At 38.1% G+C, this 17,318-nt stretch overlaps 1 protein-coding gene across 1 annotated transcript in view; it reads left to right on the top strand.

Annotated features, from left to right (window-relative positions):
- Positions 1-1,427: 1,427 nt before the first annotated feature.
- The window catches only part of NRDE2 (NRDE-2, necessary for RNA interference, domain containing), a gene marked incomplete at its 5' end in the record, with an annotated part of 29,161 nt that continues 13,270 nt past the window's right edge, over positions 1,428-17,318 (top strand). Inside the window, 7 exons of the mRNA XM_010295169.1 lie at positions 1,428-1,536; positions 4,733-4,957; positions 7,057-7,206; positions 9,713-10,175; positions 10,320-10,722; positions 14,350-14,483; positions 16,533-16,653. Of these exons, the coding sequence (XP_010293471.1) occupies positions 1,428-1,536; positions 4,733-4,957; positions 7,057-7,206; positions 9,713-10,175; positions 10,320-10,722; positions 14,350-14,483; positions 16,533-16,653 (1,605 nt within the window). The remainder of the gene's footprint in view (positions 1,537-4,732; positions 4,958-7,056; positions 7,207-9,712; positions 10,176-10,319; positions 10,723-14,349; positions 14,484-16,532; positions 16,654-17,318) is intronic.

Genomic DNA, 17,318 nt, shown 5'->3' with positions numbered 1-17,318 from the left:
GGTGGCCCTCCTCACGGGGCCTTTGGTTGCAGGGGCAGTCTCTTGGGAAATGCAACTGGAGCTTTGCTCGATTGTATGTACTTCTTGATGAGTTTTAACATAGTTTAACAAACTGTTTTGCAGCCTGCTCCATTTTAAATCCTTTTGTGGACAACAAGTCAGGGACATGAGACAGAAGAAAGAATTTTGGTATGAAGATCTATTTCTGAAAGAAATACTTTAGAAGGAGGGGAGATGTGTGGCTTGGCAGACAACGAGTTCATGCTATTTAAGGATTAGAGGTCAGAGTAGTCAAAAGCACAAAGAGAAGAGTGTGACAGGAAGAACACCGTGGCAAAAATAGTTGTAAAGAACGTGGAGGACTGGTAGGGAGACCAAATTTGTTCCTCTTGTTATCTTCTGTGATCTGGCGCCAGAGAGGCTGCTGTTAAATTCAATGTTTATGTGAAATAACATTTCTTGATTAATACATTAGAAAATTTCACATATTTAAAAGAATTCTAGAAATTAAATCTCTATGAAAATTATTATAGAACTTTTAATATCATGGCAAAAAATGATGGCAAAAAATTCCCCCTGCACATGCTGTCAGTATCAATGACTGAAATGGCTGAGGTCTAGATGCAGAATGCTTAATGCTGGTTAATATATCCAAATTAGCCCAAATTACCCTTTTTTCACACTATTTAAAAGCCTAATGGTATTCCAGTGGTTAGAGAACTCAGAATCCAGTGACATGTTTTGACCTTGTATAAAACACTTGAGTATTCTTATCAGTAATGGGTGTCCCTGTCAATAAAATTGTGTTAAAAATATTTTCTGTACAGTGAGTAAAGTACATTTTTTGTAGGTTTGCATAAGTTGTATTACATTCATTAAGTATACCTTTCATTTAATTATGTCCTTCTTTAATTTTTCAATTTTACTCTTTGAATATGTAAATATCTGTATTTATATTGCATATAATAATTGTAATTAATATATAATATTATATATATGAAGATACATTACAAGTTCTTATGTAATTATGCATATGTAACATTTATACAATATACAAGTATATAAAATTAGACTTTTTACATGGCAAAAATAAATATTGGACAGATTTGTTTTTTTAATGTTTCATACACTGCTATATACTTTTATCTGCTTACAGTATGAACTTTTAAGTAGTATTATAGAGTGGGGTTTTTAAAGCTTAAACTGATGTCAGAGGAAGATTCCAGCTCCTAAATATTTTACCTCATTACAACCTAGTGTTCTGCTAAATGAAAATTTCATGGACTGCTTTCCAATATGCTCAATTATTGCACATGATTTAGTGACATTTGCTGTGAATATAGCTGTCTGCTGACTAGATTAACCCCCAACTTTAAATAGCATAGCAAGCTAATTTTTACTGATCGCATACTTTTCTTTACCTGCAGAATTGGACTGGCTTAGTAACCCAAGCTTCTCTACGGAAGATGCACTATTACTGCATCAGCGCACTACAGAAGTTGCAAATCTCATCCCTGAAAAATCGCCACTAATAAGGTAGACTATACTTCAATATCTTTTAAAATAGCCTCTTTCTTTAGTCCTACTTATCTTTTGTTATGTGAGACCAAAATCAGGACCTTTTAGGGCTGCTTTTCATACCACTGTTCAGTATTTAGCCTGGAGAAAAGAGGCTGAGAGAAGACCTTATCTCTCTCTACAATTACCTGGAAGGAGGTTATAGCGAGGTGGGTGTCGGTCTCTTTTCCCAACTAATAAGCAATAAGACAAGAGGAAATGGCCTCAAGTTCCGCCAGGGTGCTTAGGGACATGAATTACTGCTGGACTTGGCAGTGCTAGGTTAACAGTTGGACTTGGTGATCATAGAATCATAGAATAGTTTGGGTTGGAAGGGACCTTTAAAGGTCACCTAGTCCAAACCCCCTGCAATCAGCAGGGGCATCTTCAACTAGATCAGGTTGCTCAGAGCCCTGTCCGACCTGACCTTGAATGTTTCCAGGGATGGGGCATCTACCACCTCTCTGGGAAACCTGTCCCACTGTCTCACCACCCTTACTGTGAAAAATTTCTTCCCTATATCGAGTCTAAATCTGCCCTCTTTTAGTTTAAAACCATTGCCCCTTGTCCTATTGCAACAGGCCCTACTAAAAAGTCTGTCCCCATTTTTCTTATAAGCCCCCTCTGAGTACTGGAAGGCTGCAGTAAGGTCTCTCCAGAGCCTTCTCTTCTCCCAGCGCTCTCAGTCTGTCCTCACAGGAGAGGTGTTCCCCTCTGATCATTTTTGTGGCTCTCCTCGGGACCCTCTCCAACAGATCCATGTCTTTCCTGGGCTGAGGGCTCCAGAGCTGGACACAGTACTGCAGGTAGGGGGCTCCCCAGAGGGGAGTAGAGGGGCAGAATCACCTCCCTCAGCCTGCTGGCCACACTGCTTACAATGCAGCCCAGGATATGGTTGGCCTTCTGGGCTGTGAGCGCACATTGCCAGCTCATGTCCAGCTTTTCATCCGCCAGTACCCCCAAGTCCTTCTTAGCAGGGCTGCTCTCAATCCCTTCATTCCTCAGCCTGTATTGCTATCGGGGTTTGCCCCAACCTGCCCTTTGCCTTGTTGAACCTCATGAGGTTCACATGGGCCCACTCCTTAAGCTTGTCCAGGTCCCTCTGGATGGCATCCTGTCCCTCAGGTGTGTCAGCTGCACCACTCAGCAGTGGTGTCCTCGATCCCACTGTCTTAAAGGTCTTTTCCAACCTAAATGATTCTATGATTGTATGATTTAAAAAGGCTTGAACCGAGCCATGTGTATAAGTATGAATAATGCTTCCACATCCTTTAACTTAAAATAATGAGAAATTATATTTATGCAATTACATTCCCATTTTCTTTTTTGCACAACTGCATTTAAATCATTGTTATTTCAGAATGGAAAGGGAAATGAGTGATCATGATTTTTCATTAGCTTTTGAATGTCCTAAGTGACCCTTGAAATAATGTGAAGATTAAGCATCATCATTGTGATTTCTCTGTGAAAACCCATTCAATCAGCCATTTCATAGTCAAGTGTTTTACTTTTTAAAAACAAGTTGAAGATGTGAATTAATGAAATACTACATGCTTCAAGTTGTGCGGCTGTGTAGAACATGCTGATCACTGAAAAAGATGATACATTCATTTAGAAAAATGAACTTTAAGCAGCTATATTTGCTGAAGAACTAGTTTTAATACCTTCACTAGAATAGTTGCTATACTTGGCATATCTACACTATTATTAGCATTTAATAATTAATGGGATCAACTTGCAGTTGCCAAGTTAAAAAACTTAGTCACTTTTTATTTGATACAAACTGATGTGTTTACGATGTCTGTGGGTAGTCATGATAGAGAATGTGTATCTGAATATATAGAGTGATACTATATGGAATAGTGATACTGTATAGAATGTGATAAAAGTGCTACTATATAGAATATAGTAACAATCACAGCTGAATACATCTTTTTGTGTATTTATTCTTATATTTACATGTTTTGTGTGATTGAAATGCAGTCACCGATGTGTTTATCAGTCATATATTCTGCTTATATTTTTTCAGATCTTTTCAGGACTTTAATGTAATAAAATTAAGGAATTTAAAAATTACCATTCAGGTAGAATGACATAGCAAACCCACCATATTTAATCAATCTTTGAAACAGAATTAGTAAAAAAAACAGAGAAATGTTTGATCTTTTTGCCTATTACTAGGGTACATTCTCAGTTCAATAAAAACTAATTACTCCAACATAGTTGGTGGGGTTTTGGGGTTTTTTTGGGGGGTTTTATTTTTTTGGGGGGGAGCATGTGTTTGTTTTAAAGGCCTGCTTTTAATGGTTCTCCCATGGCTTTTTTTTTTCTTGTTGCCTTTAAATAAATTTTGTAAGGTTTGGGGTTTTTTTTGAGGCGCCTTGCTTCTGAAATGCTGCATTTTCTTTTATTGACATATTAGCAATACTGAGACTTGTCACTCCTTTTATTGAAACATTCTAGAAAAACTGTTTAAAAAGAGCTTGTGCTTTAATTAAGGATTAGAGAAGACTTCCATTATTTCAGTTGATTACTAAGTATGGGAGTGTATGTACAATAATACACGTGTTTTGCCAAGACTATCTGTCCTTTGTGTGGTCTCTCAGTCAGTCAGTTGTTTGTTGCATGTAATGTTTGTTACTACATTGTATTATCTGATAACATTAATTCAGTAATCATCAAAAATTCTTCATTGATTGGTGAGTTTTGAATTTCTAATCTGGAATTGATTTTAAAAGTGTGTTTTTGATATTTCATATGTAAGTCATAAAGAAGGAAAAAAAGTGCAGACTTTTTTCTTTTGGAGGCCACCCTGAAAGATTTCTCATCCCTTTAGCTTGACCTAAGTTGTCTTAGCAAAGTTAGGAAATATTACCAGCTCATTCATTTTCTTTAATTTGTCGATGATAACAGATAGATATTTATAGGGATCACACATCAAAATGCCTTTGACAATTAAAACTTTAAGAATGGTTGTCAGTAATTGCAGCAGCTGAAAAAATATAGTTGTTACTTAATACAGATTTATATCACTTTCACTGTATGTGTTGCTGCTAACTCTCTTCTCCAAAAATAAAGGTAAAGGGTAAAATGATTCTGAACTTTCTTATGACAGTATTTCTTTACAGTTTTACTACTTAGATGTATAGGTATATATATACTTGTTTCCAAGCAGGACTACTTCAAGATCAGAGTTGTCAGCAGAAGGTGATACAGATGAGAGTCTGAAACAGTCAAGTAAGAAAAGGAAAAAGAAAAAGAAAAAACATCACCACTATAAGAAGACAAAAAAGAAAACTAAAGGGGACTCCAGTAGCAGCGAATCAGACCTGGACACTAAGCACATCAAGGACAAAGCCGCAGGAAGTGGCAGAAATCACGAAAAGGAAGCAGCAGCAAAGTATGTGTTTATTAATACTATGCAAGATCTAAATTCATTGTGGTTTTGTACTTGTCTTCAACTTTATGAATGAAATTCTGACCACTGGTGGGTCTTTTTTTCTAAGCTGTATATGACTAAACCTGCATTCAAAGCAATGAAAATAAAATTAGAACCACTTGTTTAATCATATTTGAAAAAGGGTAACTAAAATACTCTGTGAAGTACTGTTCTGCAGAGCAAAGCATGGTATGGTGATAACAAAATATATTTTTAAAGACGTGTAGAGGCTTACGTTGAGTTTTTGTAAGCATGTTGTTTCCCTTTGTGGATCTTCTTTTGGGAGAGTTTGGGGAGGAATGGTGTTAAACATTAGTCTTAATTAGTGCAGAAGTCTTAATATACAGCTGGGTTTGTGTGTAATATAACTTCCTCCTCACAGACTTAACATTTCCTTTTTTTCATATTATGACAAAGTTTGTTGTATGATTTAACGTTTCTTTTATGTCCAGCCATTTATTGCTCTATGGTGTGTGCTTCATACTTCTTGCTCATGGTACATCTAGATGGGTATCGGAACAACTGAAATTGTTTTGCTAGGTGTTTTTTGTTAATTCCAGGAGCTCTAAAGTACTGTGTAATTAGTGGAGGTGTCATTTGTTTTTATGGAACAAGAAAATAGATCTGGAGTGACTAGCATCATCTCAGAGCAGTAAAAGAGGTTCTGTGAATGCACGGAGTTTGGCATACTGAGCTCTGCTTTTCTCAGTCTGTTGGGTTTTGATCATTTAATTTAAAGGGGCTCAATCTAACTGGCTGTGTAAGTCACCTTTCCCTGTTTCTTATCATGTTTGCTAATTTGAACATCCATTTTGCCTCTCTCTGATTCCCTAGTTCCTGTTTTTTTCTTTAGTATCAGCAGCTCTGGCTCTAATTCACAGCATTGCAGCTGCTCCTGGGGACAGAGTGAGGATTTGGTGACATGAATTGTTACAGCTGGATGTAGTCCAGGAAGTCCTTGACTCTCCCCCGATTTACTACTTTTCTCAAGGCAGATTAACCAGGTGCTGAGAGCACAGGCTTGTGAGCATGTGTCTATGCCAAGGGATCTTGACACTGTCTCCCTGTGGAAGAATGGCAGTGGTACTGGAGGTATTGTCTGATGCCTCTAGCCACACTCAACTCCTCCCTTACGAAGACACTGTTGTTGGCTAGTGGTGCCTAAGGCTTATTTGGCTGTGAGGAAGCACAGTGAAAATCACTCGGCTGTGAAGACCATTCTGCTCTGCCCAGTCACTCATGTCTTTGCTGAGGGTGTCTGGGCTGGATGGAATGGACTTACATGCTGAACCTGGTTCATCAGCTGTTTGTCAGACTGGGCCAGCTAGCCAGTGCTTTGCCCAAATGAAAGGGTTGAAGTTCTTTCAGAGTGTCTATTTTTACTTCTTTCCATAAATTGTTGATACTGAGAGAATATTGAGTTGTCAGTAGACTGTTTTTGAAACCTGAACCACGGAATTGCTCTAAATGCAATAGGTCTTGTGAAATTGTAGAAAGCTTCTCAAGGCTATAAAACTCATTTACTAAGTTACGTGTTTACATACATACTTACATGAATTCAGATTGGAAGCTCATAGTTGTCTACATTTGGAGGCAGGTGGCATTTCCACTTAAGTTCATTTGTATGACTAATCCATAAACCACTCCAATGCACACTGTTTTATCAATTGCATGGGTATAACTACAGCTAATCAACATAATCCTCTTTTTCTTAATTGTAGCATCCTACTAAGACAAAAGTAAACTTTAGAAGTAGCAATATATGGCTTTTAGATTACAGCTTGCCAAGTAATTGATTGGTTAAATCTGGTTATTACCTTTGATAATTGTAAATCCAATTTATGGAAGTGCAAGGAGTGCTTGTGTTTTGTTTCAATGGTCCTATTAGTGTTTCTAGTTCTTTTTTTCTGAGTGTGTGACTGACTTTGCAATAATAGATCATGTACCATGACTTTGAGTAAATTAAATTATTATGAACTACAGAAATGTAATGTTTCCCAGGTTTTGTAAATGCTGAATATGTGCACAAATGATGAGAATATACTCCTCCTTTTCTGCAGTCTAGATAAGAAAACGTCAAATCTTACCAGCAATCGCTCTGTTTGGCTTGATGATATCCAGGCTTTCACAGCAGAAACCTTCAGAATAGACAAGAAACCAGACCCTGCAAACTGGGCCTACAAATCCCTATATCGAGGGGATATAGCAAGGTACAATATGTTGGTTTCTATTAGTACTCAAATTACCACAGAGTCACTATCTCAAAATTCACTAACTTGAGTCTGGCTGTGAAATTTTTATGTAGAAGATGAAAGTAAGATAACTGAATAGTTTATTTCAAAATTTGACTTTACATTGGGCATAAATATTTTAAAGGGCAAAAGATGCCATGAAATAATATAAAGTGCATGACTAATTTTTTTAAAAACATTCTCTGTGCAGTATATACTGCAGGCATGTGAACTTGTAGAACTGCCATCTGGAGGTGGCAGCATGGGACAGATTCAAAAGCATGATTTTGAGGTCAGAAATCCCAGGTTCTGTGTTAGATATCTTTGGGCAAGTGCCCCTTTTGATCTCTGTTGTTTCATTTCTGCATCTGAAAGGGAAATGGAGGTACTGACTATTTCATACTAGATTTGTCAAAAGGTTTACTTACTGGACTAGTTTTACATCATTGCAAAAAAACCCCATGCAGGTACTTTCTTAGCAAACAGATTCTGTGTTAGATCACACAGACATTGTACCAAAGGGTATCTTAAGCATTGCTACATTTCAAATGTGTATAGATGAAATTGCATTTTCAACATTCTTAGTGGGTTACTGGCACTATGATGACCAGCATTAATAGAGAAACCTGTCTAAAGCAGCCTACGCTGTGCTTGGGCATTATGTATGTACACTTCTTGATGTTCTCAAGGAAAATTATTTACTAGATATGAAAAGTAATTATTTGTGGAGGAGGGAGGATTTCTGGGTTTTATTTTTGTAGTGTGTATACCTTTGCAGTAAAATAGCCTGGTTACAATCCATTCCAATTTTCTGCCACCTTTGGATTGTCAGCTATTGTTTGAGATCAGAAGTGTTATTTTAGCAATGCACGTCAATACATCTGCCACTGAAATGACATTTCTTGGTAATATTTTAAGATAGTATTTTCTTTTTGTGGTGGGTTGACCTTGGGTGGATGCCAGGTGTTCCCAAAGCTGCTCAATCACTCCCCTCCTCAGCTGGTCAAGGGAGAGAAAATATATTGAAAAGCTTGTGGGTTGAGATAAAGACAGGGAGAGATCACTCACCAATTGCTGTCACGGGCAAACCAGACTCGACTTGGGGAAAATGAATTTTAATTTATTACCAATCAAATCAGAGTAGGGTAATGAGAAAACCAAATCTTAAAACACCTTCCCCCCACCCCTCCCTTCTTCCTGGGCTCAACTTTACTCCCAATTTTTTCTGCCTCGTCCCCTTCCAGTGGTGCAGTGGGATGGGGATGGGGGTTGTGGTCAGTTCATCACGTTGTCTCTGCTCTTCCTTCCTCCTCAGGGGGAGGACTCCTCACACTCTTCCCCTGCTCCAGCCTGGGGTCCCTCCCATGGGAGACTGTTCTCCACAAACTTCTCCAACATGAGTCCTTCCCACAGGCTGCAGTTCCTTACGATCTGCTCTAGCATGGGTCCCCCACAGGGTCACAGGTCCTGCCAGCAAACCTGCTTCAGCCTGGGCTCCTCTCTCCGCAGGTCCACAGGTCCTGCCAGGAGCCTGCTCCAGCTCAGGCTTCCCATGGGGTCACAGCCTGCTTTGGGCATCCCCCAGGTGTGGCGTCCTCTGTGGGCTGCAGGTGGAGATCTGCTCCACTATGGAGCTCCATGGGCTGCAGGGGCACAGCCGGCCTCACCATGGTCTTCGCCAGGGGCTGCAGGGGAATCTCTGCTCTGGAGCACCTCCTCCCCTCCTTTGCTGACCTTGGTGTCTGCAGAGCTGTTTCTCTCACGTTCTCGCTCCTCCCTCCAGCTGCAGTTACGCGGGTTTTTTTCCCCTGACAGAGGTGCTACCGCTGTCCCTGATGTGCTCAGCCTTGGCCAGCAGCAGGTCCATCTTGGAGCCAGCTGGCACCGGCTCTGTTGGACATAGGGGAAGCTTCTACCAGCTGCTCACAGAAGCCCCCCCCCATAGCCCCCCTGCTATGAAAACCTTGCTACGCAGACCCGATACACCTTTCTTAATCCGTAGGATTATTGTGGCCTTTATGAACTTGGTCTGTCTTCTTCCTCCCCACTGCCCACTTCTTGGCATATAAAATGGGTAGAGGCTTAGGGATATAGAAAGATATTACTGGACTGAGCTACTGGTGTCTGATTTTTCAGTTTAAAATGATCTAATCTAAATAGTCTTAAATAATGCTGTCGTTCTTTCTCCACATTTGTCTGCGTGGCTTAAAATGATAGGATGAAATAAATTTTTCTTCTGCTGAGTATGACAGATATTGTTGAACTCAGAGGAAGCTTGGTATAATAAAAGTTGTGATGGCACTGAAAAAATATGTAAATTTAAGTCTTAAATAAGGAGAAAGTTACCAAGTTCTTACACTTTTGAAGGTCTATGCAGTATTTGGGTTAATTTGGATTAAAGTACTTCCATGCTTTCTTTCAAAAAGGAGGTATCTTTTTTTAACCTGTATTTTAGAAGATGCTTAATTATATTTTTCGTTCTAAGATACAAAAGAAGAGGAGAGTCCTGTCTTGGCATAGATGCAAAGAAACAATGTATAACTTGGGACAGTTCTGCATCAAAAAGGAAGCAATTACAGAGTCGACCTGAGCGCTACTTCACAAAGAACAATGTGAAGATGCTGAACACGGATGGGATTCCTGTTTGCAATAAGAGTTCTACATCTGACCCAACTGCTTTTATACCAGTTTTCCAAATGGAAACTGATGATCCTTCCAACACAACGGAGGTAAATCCTCTTGGGGTTTATGATCCATCAACTACAGTGTGGCTACAAGGAAAAGGGTGCAAGAGTGCAGACCACGAGCATGTAAATACGCAGCAAACAGTTCAAGAGCCTGGGATAAACATTAACTCCATTCTAATGACAAAAGTGGAAGAACATAACAAGAAAGTCAGAGAAAACCCAAGAGATATTAATGCTTGGATGGAATTTGTTTCTTTTCAGGTATGTGTTCTGACAGACCTGGTTGCTTATTATAAGTAATAAATAAAGAACGAGCTGTTAATTCATCTTCACAAACATCGGCATTCTTGTGATTCTAGTGATGATTCTTACTAATGTTGTAATAATTTTTCTTCTTGTTTTAAGGATGAATTAATGAGAGGACCTAGCCCATATGACAGTAAGGGAGAGCAGGAAGTAAAAAGAAAATCACTGAAGTTTATCTTAGAAAAGAAGCTGGCTATTCTAGAGAGGGCAATTGAGAGCAATCCAGGTAACGTTGATCTGAAACTTGCCAGGCTGAAGCTTTGCACAGAATTCTGGGAACCACCAGCTTTGATCAAAGAATGGCAGAAGCTAATTTTCTTACATCCCAATAATGCGGAGCTGTGGAAGAAATATCTCCTGTTCTGTCAAAGTCAGTTCACTACCTTCTCTGTTTCAAAAATCAATAGTCTTTATGGAAAATGTTTGACTACATTGGCAGCTGTAAAGGATGGCAGCATGGTATCACATCCTCTACTGCCTGGCACAGAAGAAGCTATGCTAGGTAAGGTTCTTTCTATTTCATGTTATGGTCAGAATGGTCTTTGTAGGAGTTGACTACATTCTTTATAAGAATAGACTTTCCTATGTATTACAGGAAGTTTTTATTTTCTTCAAAATGCCAGGCATCATGATTTTTAGCTGAGAATTAAAGCAGATATTCCAACCAAATACAGATATAGCAGATGCTTTTCTTCCCCAAGAGAATTTGTGGTATAACATCCAGTAAAGTCTAATGTGCTGAGCAGTTTGCAGTACAAATGGCCGTTGGCTGCAATTCTCCAATCGTGACAAGAGACGTGCTTTATCTTTGCAAAATATTTATTAAAAAAAAAAGGTTGGCTTGTGAAAGAAACAATTTTCTCCTTTTCAGAAGTTTTATAGTTAATTACTTTAATCCAGAAAAGAGAAGGGATATGGGAAATCTGGAGTGAGTTTTCTTGAGCATCACAGTTCATAGATGGAGAATTCTAAACTGTAATACCATGTGACCATGCCTTTTGTATTAATTGTATGCATATATCTACCACTTATTAACCCTGGAAGGAAAACTAGTCAGATGGTTAGGATGCTGGACTGGATCCAGGGAAGAAACAAGTTCATGCTCAGTTCTGGCATGGGCTTTAAATTTATTTGGAGCTAAACGACTTAACCTATCCCATTTTAATTTTGCTTCTCTACTTTCGGAGGTCATTGTGATTATTAATCTATAAATACCTTGAGGAGGGGGAAATTAGTGTCGCCATGAATATGTTTTTGTTTCTTTTTTTTTCCTTTTAAAATTTGTTTTCAATCTAGAGGAGAGTGTTATGAAGCAGTCCACATTTCTTCATGTGTGGCACAGTCCAAGGAACCTCTTATTTTTATCCAAGTCCTGTAACTGCTGTTTGAGCAATGATGCTGTTAATGCAATATCCAGTCTGGATTTATAGATTGAGATGCTGGATTACAAATTAGTTTCAGGTGTTCAGATCTCTTATGGTTCTCTGTTGATCCATCTTGGATCAAGCACTGGAAAAGATGCTGTAAAGGAAAAATCCTGTGCTGGCAGGTGGATACTGTACTGCCTAATAGCTTCTAATTGCTTCTACTGTCTCTGATTTCCAACACTCCAGTCTCTTTGTATACTAACCGCAATGAATGATTCTCAGGACAAATGTTTTATTCACTATCTATTTTTTTAAAACAGGAAGGTATTCCTTTTTTTTTTTTCCTGCACAGAACATACTTGGCTCATTAAATACTATTTGTCAAGTGCTGTGAGACATTTTACTTTTTTTAATGGAGTTCCTTTAACTTGTTGACTATATTAGATTGACATTTTTCAAAATACTGGTTTCCTGGCAATGTCTATAGATAGGTTAAAATGAAAATGAACTCAACTTACTTTGTGTTTCCGTTCCATTTTTACTGTCTTCTTGTTCTGTATTAGACTCAAGTGATTTGTTTATGAACACTGTTGAGGGCTTTGAGTTTGGGGGTTTTTTACCCCTGTTTTTTTTCCCCCTTTGGAATTCAAATGATAGGAGTGGAGAAATTTCCAGAGGGGAGACTTATTGATCTGAGGGTTTGGGTTTTTTTAGTGACTCAACTATCAAATTCTTGAGTTTGGATTTGAACTGTCAAGTGTATTTACTGGGAACATTACCAAATTGTTTGTTAAGAGAAATATACAAAGAGTTTCACAAATAATTATGAGGTGAGCAGCAGTGTAGATGTATGCTAGGCTTGTATCTTCAACCTTTAACCTTTGCTAATGACAAAGTGTAAGCTAATTTTGAATAGCAGTGCACCATGCCATCTAGTGTTCAATTCAGTATGCAGTACTATCAGCTTGGAAATAGGTGGGTGTGTTTTTAAAAGATGAAATTTAAGCAAGCCATTAAAAATTTAAAATTATAGATCAGTTTTTACTTAAATGTTGAAATAACAATTAGTACTATTTTAAATTTACTAGGAACTGTTAATATAAGGTAGATAAAGGTGAGCATTTTCAAATTTTGCTGTGGAAAGGGAGTTCTGTTTTTCAAATTATACTTATTGGCTGGGGAGAAACATCCTTATCTTTTAGGTCAGTTCAGCTGCAGAAGTATCTTAGCAACATGGACTCTGCTGTTTTCAGCTTTTACCACAAAGAAAATGCTGATATTTGCATTTCTTCAAATACCGTTTTCTTTTTTATCATTCAGAAAATGTTATGCTATAATTTATTTTTGACTCCGGTTTGGCAGCAAGTCCTGATGAGATATTCTATGCATTCAGGCTATTTTCATCCAAGTTCATCTGTTTGAAGCTGAGAAACTAGGAAAGGACAACTTTTTCAGTGTCAGTTGGACACAGTGCCTAAATTGTTTAAAATACTTTGGAAGATTCTATTATATACTTAAGAATACTTTTTATTGTATAAATATTTACAGAAGTCTCAGAGTCTTTATTATCAGAAACAGTCATTGACTTTGCAAAATTAGGTGAAATGTGTAGTTTGTATATTCTAACTGAATTCAAGTTTTTATGTGCACACATGTGATGTAAATCTGAGTACAGCTAAAAGGAGTAAACAATTTGCCACTTCTTAGTACTAAAACAGAGGATGATAATTGGAAACAATTGAAGCCAACCTGTGTTGTTACATGTGTATATCTAGACAAATATTTTGATTGTTCAAAACCCTCCAAAGTCAACGTATTTAGTGAAGAAATAATAGTTTTTGAAGAACCATTTTCAAAACTGTCAATGATTTATTTTAATCTTGACTTATGGATTTTGGGTGTTTTTTGCAAGACAGTTAAGACTGTAATTTAAAGCAATTTGATTTTTGAACAGCCACTGTTTTGTTAAGACTTGACTGTAATTTGGAGTGATAGAATAACTCTGAAATGTCCTTGAACTGCCTAGTAGTAGAGGTGTTTATAATACCTGTTACTTCTCCAGCCCTTTCATTTAAGACTCTCATTGCAAATACATGAATAGAAAAACTGGGGCTTTGCTTCCCTTCTTAAGCTGAGACTTAAGGCTCAGTGTGTGGTAGGGATATGTCAGTGATTACAGAAATAATTTGTTGAAGAGCAAGGGATAGGACTCCTCTACTTCCAAGCAGTAACACTTTTGTCCAAAAGACTGGACTTCTCTTAACTGAGTTCTTATATAGAGGAAAAGAAAATAGGAGTGATAGTTAGAATGAAAACAGTGTATTACCAACATATTACCAATGTAACAGTCTCATGCAAAAATGGGGCAAAAAGGATTTTTGTTGCAATCACTTACAATTCACACAGTAATAATGCCCATCATCTTCAAAGAGGGCTGTGACCCACTCTGACATACGCTGGATGAACAGAAGCTGGGACCATTGCGTATAACTTTTATTCATCAACAAGGACAGTGCGTGTATGGCATGAATAAAAAGTCATGTCTTTGGTGCATTTAAAGTGGGAGGTCTTAATTAAACTACAACAGTTTTCACGTGTGTTTTTGCTAGTTACTCCCAGTGTTTTGGATTTTGATACTATTACAGAACAATTATGCTCTACAGCACTTCATGTATGTCTTTTGTATATTTGTCGGCTGTAATAAAATACTTTGCAACAAAACTTATTTGAAATATTAAAGTTTTATCTTCTTTACTTTACAGCTATATTTATTCAGCAGTGCCACTTTCTGAGACAGGCTGGCCATTCTGAGAAGGCAGTGTCTTTGTTTCAGGCGCTGATTGACTTCACCTTCTTTAAACCTGACAGTGTGAAAGATCTGCCAACAAGGGGACAGGTAGCAATTTCCATTTAAATGGGTGAATATCCTTGTGCATTACCGAGAATGCTGTAGCAGAAAAATGTTGGTGAATTTTTAAAGATATAGGGAAATATTTTGAATGACAACTTACTTTGCAGTTTTTCAAGGTGATGCTTGCATTGGAAAAATGGTTGTGGGTCCTCTGGAACTACATGCCAAATGGCTGCTTCTATTCTTTATAATAGAAGTGTGATAACCAGTCATTTCATGTCTTCTTTTTTACTAATTAAAGATGGAAAAAAATGAGCTGGCTGACCAATGTCTCTGTCTAGTTGGCACTTCCCCTGCTTGTTTTCCCCAAAACTGCTGTTGTTTTGTTACTTTTGATGGAGAAAGCTGATAGGACCTAAAATCTCTTTCTGTTCTAGACAGTTCTTGCAAATATTTCTTAGGTTCTCTGTTACCTGTTGTTTTCGGTAATTCTTTGACAGCTACATTAGGAGCAACTTCATGCTTTGAAGTATCTTTTATTTGATCCATGAGAGTCCATTCAGCTTGTTCTGTTAAAGTACTAAATCACTTTTTCCACTTGATTTGCTCAGGACAGTGTTGGGCATGCACCCCAATAATAATCAAGAAGTTAATATTTAGAGGGGGCTGTTGCCAGTGTGGCATCATCCCACTGAGTTGTTGGGAGATGCTTCCTTTTTAATGAGTGGTAGAGAGGGCCACCAGTTAGGCAACTGGGCTACCGTAGAAGACAGAAATTGAATTTCGTTCTATTACCTCACCACCTTCCCCAGCAACCACTACTAAGGCTCCATTTTTTGCTCTCTAGATTAATGAAGTTACCCATCAGTGGATCAATCTTGTAGTTTAAATAGTAGCGGAGTCCTCTTAAAGAGACAAAAGTTTAGAGTTCAATCATAATTATCATTCAGGATGGGAGATTTGGTATATTTATACAGGTAAAACTCGAGTTATACTTCCAATCATTTGAAAAACTGCAAGATTATCTGTAGTGTTTAAGAAACTCGTAAGAAAGCAGGATAGAAAGGCACCTCAATTTAAAAGGACAGTGTTTAGGTTGGAAAGTGCAGTTCTTGAAAATAGGAAAATGCCAAATTTACAGCTGATTGCCCATTCTGCCCTCTTACCAAAGCATTATGACTCAATCTTGAATGACTTGTTTTCATACTGTTTTCACAGTTCAGTTTCTCACTCAGAGCAAAGAATAAATCCATGAGGAGCAGAATTAGATTTTGAAATTATTGTAAGCCCTGCATTTTCTGATATGTTGATGCTTGATTTTTCTAGAGTAAATTTTATTGTTAATATTTGTATTAACAGTCACATCTCCTTGCTCAAGCCAAGTTTTGGTACACAGCAGAAGCATGTAATAGGAGAGAGACAGTCATTAGGGCTAAGTATACACAAAGCAGGGGGGCTAACTGATGAGTCTAAAAGTGATAGACTGCATACAGGGAATGACAAAATCAGGGCTGGAACCCTGGACTTCTGATTTGCTGCAAAGTGCCCTGAAGTTGTTGACCACCCTGAAACCTCAGAGGTGAAAGGCCTTGCTGATCTTTTTCTCTTGTCCTCAATCCAGTCATATTTATGTCAAACAGTAACATTTTGATTTGACCATAGGTGTATGATTGTCTGAATTAACATCCCATTAGCCAAATTCTTTATGGTCCCATGGAAGACAGGAGAGAGAGGAGATTTGGTTTCTGAAAGCCACATCTTGGGGACTTTGGATCCTTCTTTTTGAAGGTTCTGTATAGGACATTTGGCACAAAAGTCTTTTGCTTTCTTTAAAGCCTCATACCTTTTAAAAACACTCTTTACTTTGATGAGAAGAGCTGATGACAGTCCTGCTGTGCCACAGGCATAATTGAAGTACTCAGTTGTTCTTGCTAATTCTTCAGCTAACTAACAAAGTCTTCAGATTACGGAAGTTGCACCCAGATCAGTGATTGTAGGTTTGGAAAATGTAAGTTGACCCAGGTAGTGTCTGTACAACAGCAAAAATGATTTTTCTATATGTTTTATTTTGGTTCCCCCTGCCAAAAACAACAGGTGGAATTCTTTGAACCCTTTTGGGATAGTGGAGAACCACGAATTGGAGAAAAAGGAGCAAGAGGCTGGAACGCATGGATGCACCAACAAGAAAAGGGTGGCTGGATTGCTCTTAAGCCTGGTATGCTTATGTCCATATGTGTAGTTGTACATCCATGTGGTGTTCTAAGCTGTTTCTTCTCATGTTTTTGCATACAAGTTTTAAAAAATATTTACCAAGATTAAGATAAAGTATATCACACTTCACAGGGAAAAAGTATGTGCTGAGTGTTCTATGTACAATATTGTTTATGCAATATTGTTGTCCTTCCTAGAGATGAGAATTAGGGGAGAGGATGGCATATCCTCCACTCTGCACTAAAAAGGCTAAAGGTGCAAGTACTTGGTGGAAGGAAGCTACTTCCCTGAAGACCTTTTCATCAAGATTTTGTCATTCTATATTGGTGGACCAGATGGGATTATAGTATTAGGTGATAGTTGCCTCAAGGATTCCTAGCTTAATGATTCTCTCTCTAGAATCTGATTTCAGTTTCTTGTAGCAAATATATAGTAGAAATAGGAGGAAAACCTTCCGTTTCTCTTTGTGATGCAGAAAATGAAGGAATTGCATCTTCACATAGCTAGAGTACTTCTGGGTGAACAGGGATGCAGAAAACTCCTCCATGCTGCTTAGTCCCACCTTGTCTTCTGCTCTGCAGTGCTTCCCTTAATGTCAAGGGAAGCAATGTATCTGTTTCTCAGATACATCTTGGAGGGAAGCAGGGGGCTGGAAGGTGTCTGACCAAA

Source organism: Phaethon lepturus, unplaced genomic scaffold, assembly GCF_000687285.1.
Source record: "Phaethon lepturus isolate BGI_N335 unplaced genomic scaffold, ASM68728v1 scaffold6309, whole genome shotgun sequence".
Taxonomy (NCBI): Eukaryota; Metazoa; Chordata; class Aves; order Phaethontiformes; family Phaethontidae; genus Phaethon; species Phaethon lepturus.
This window is presented reverse-complemented; position numbering and strand designations above follow the sequence as displayed.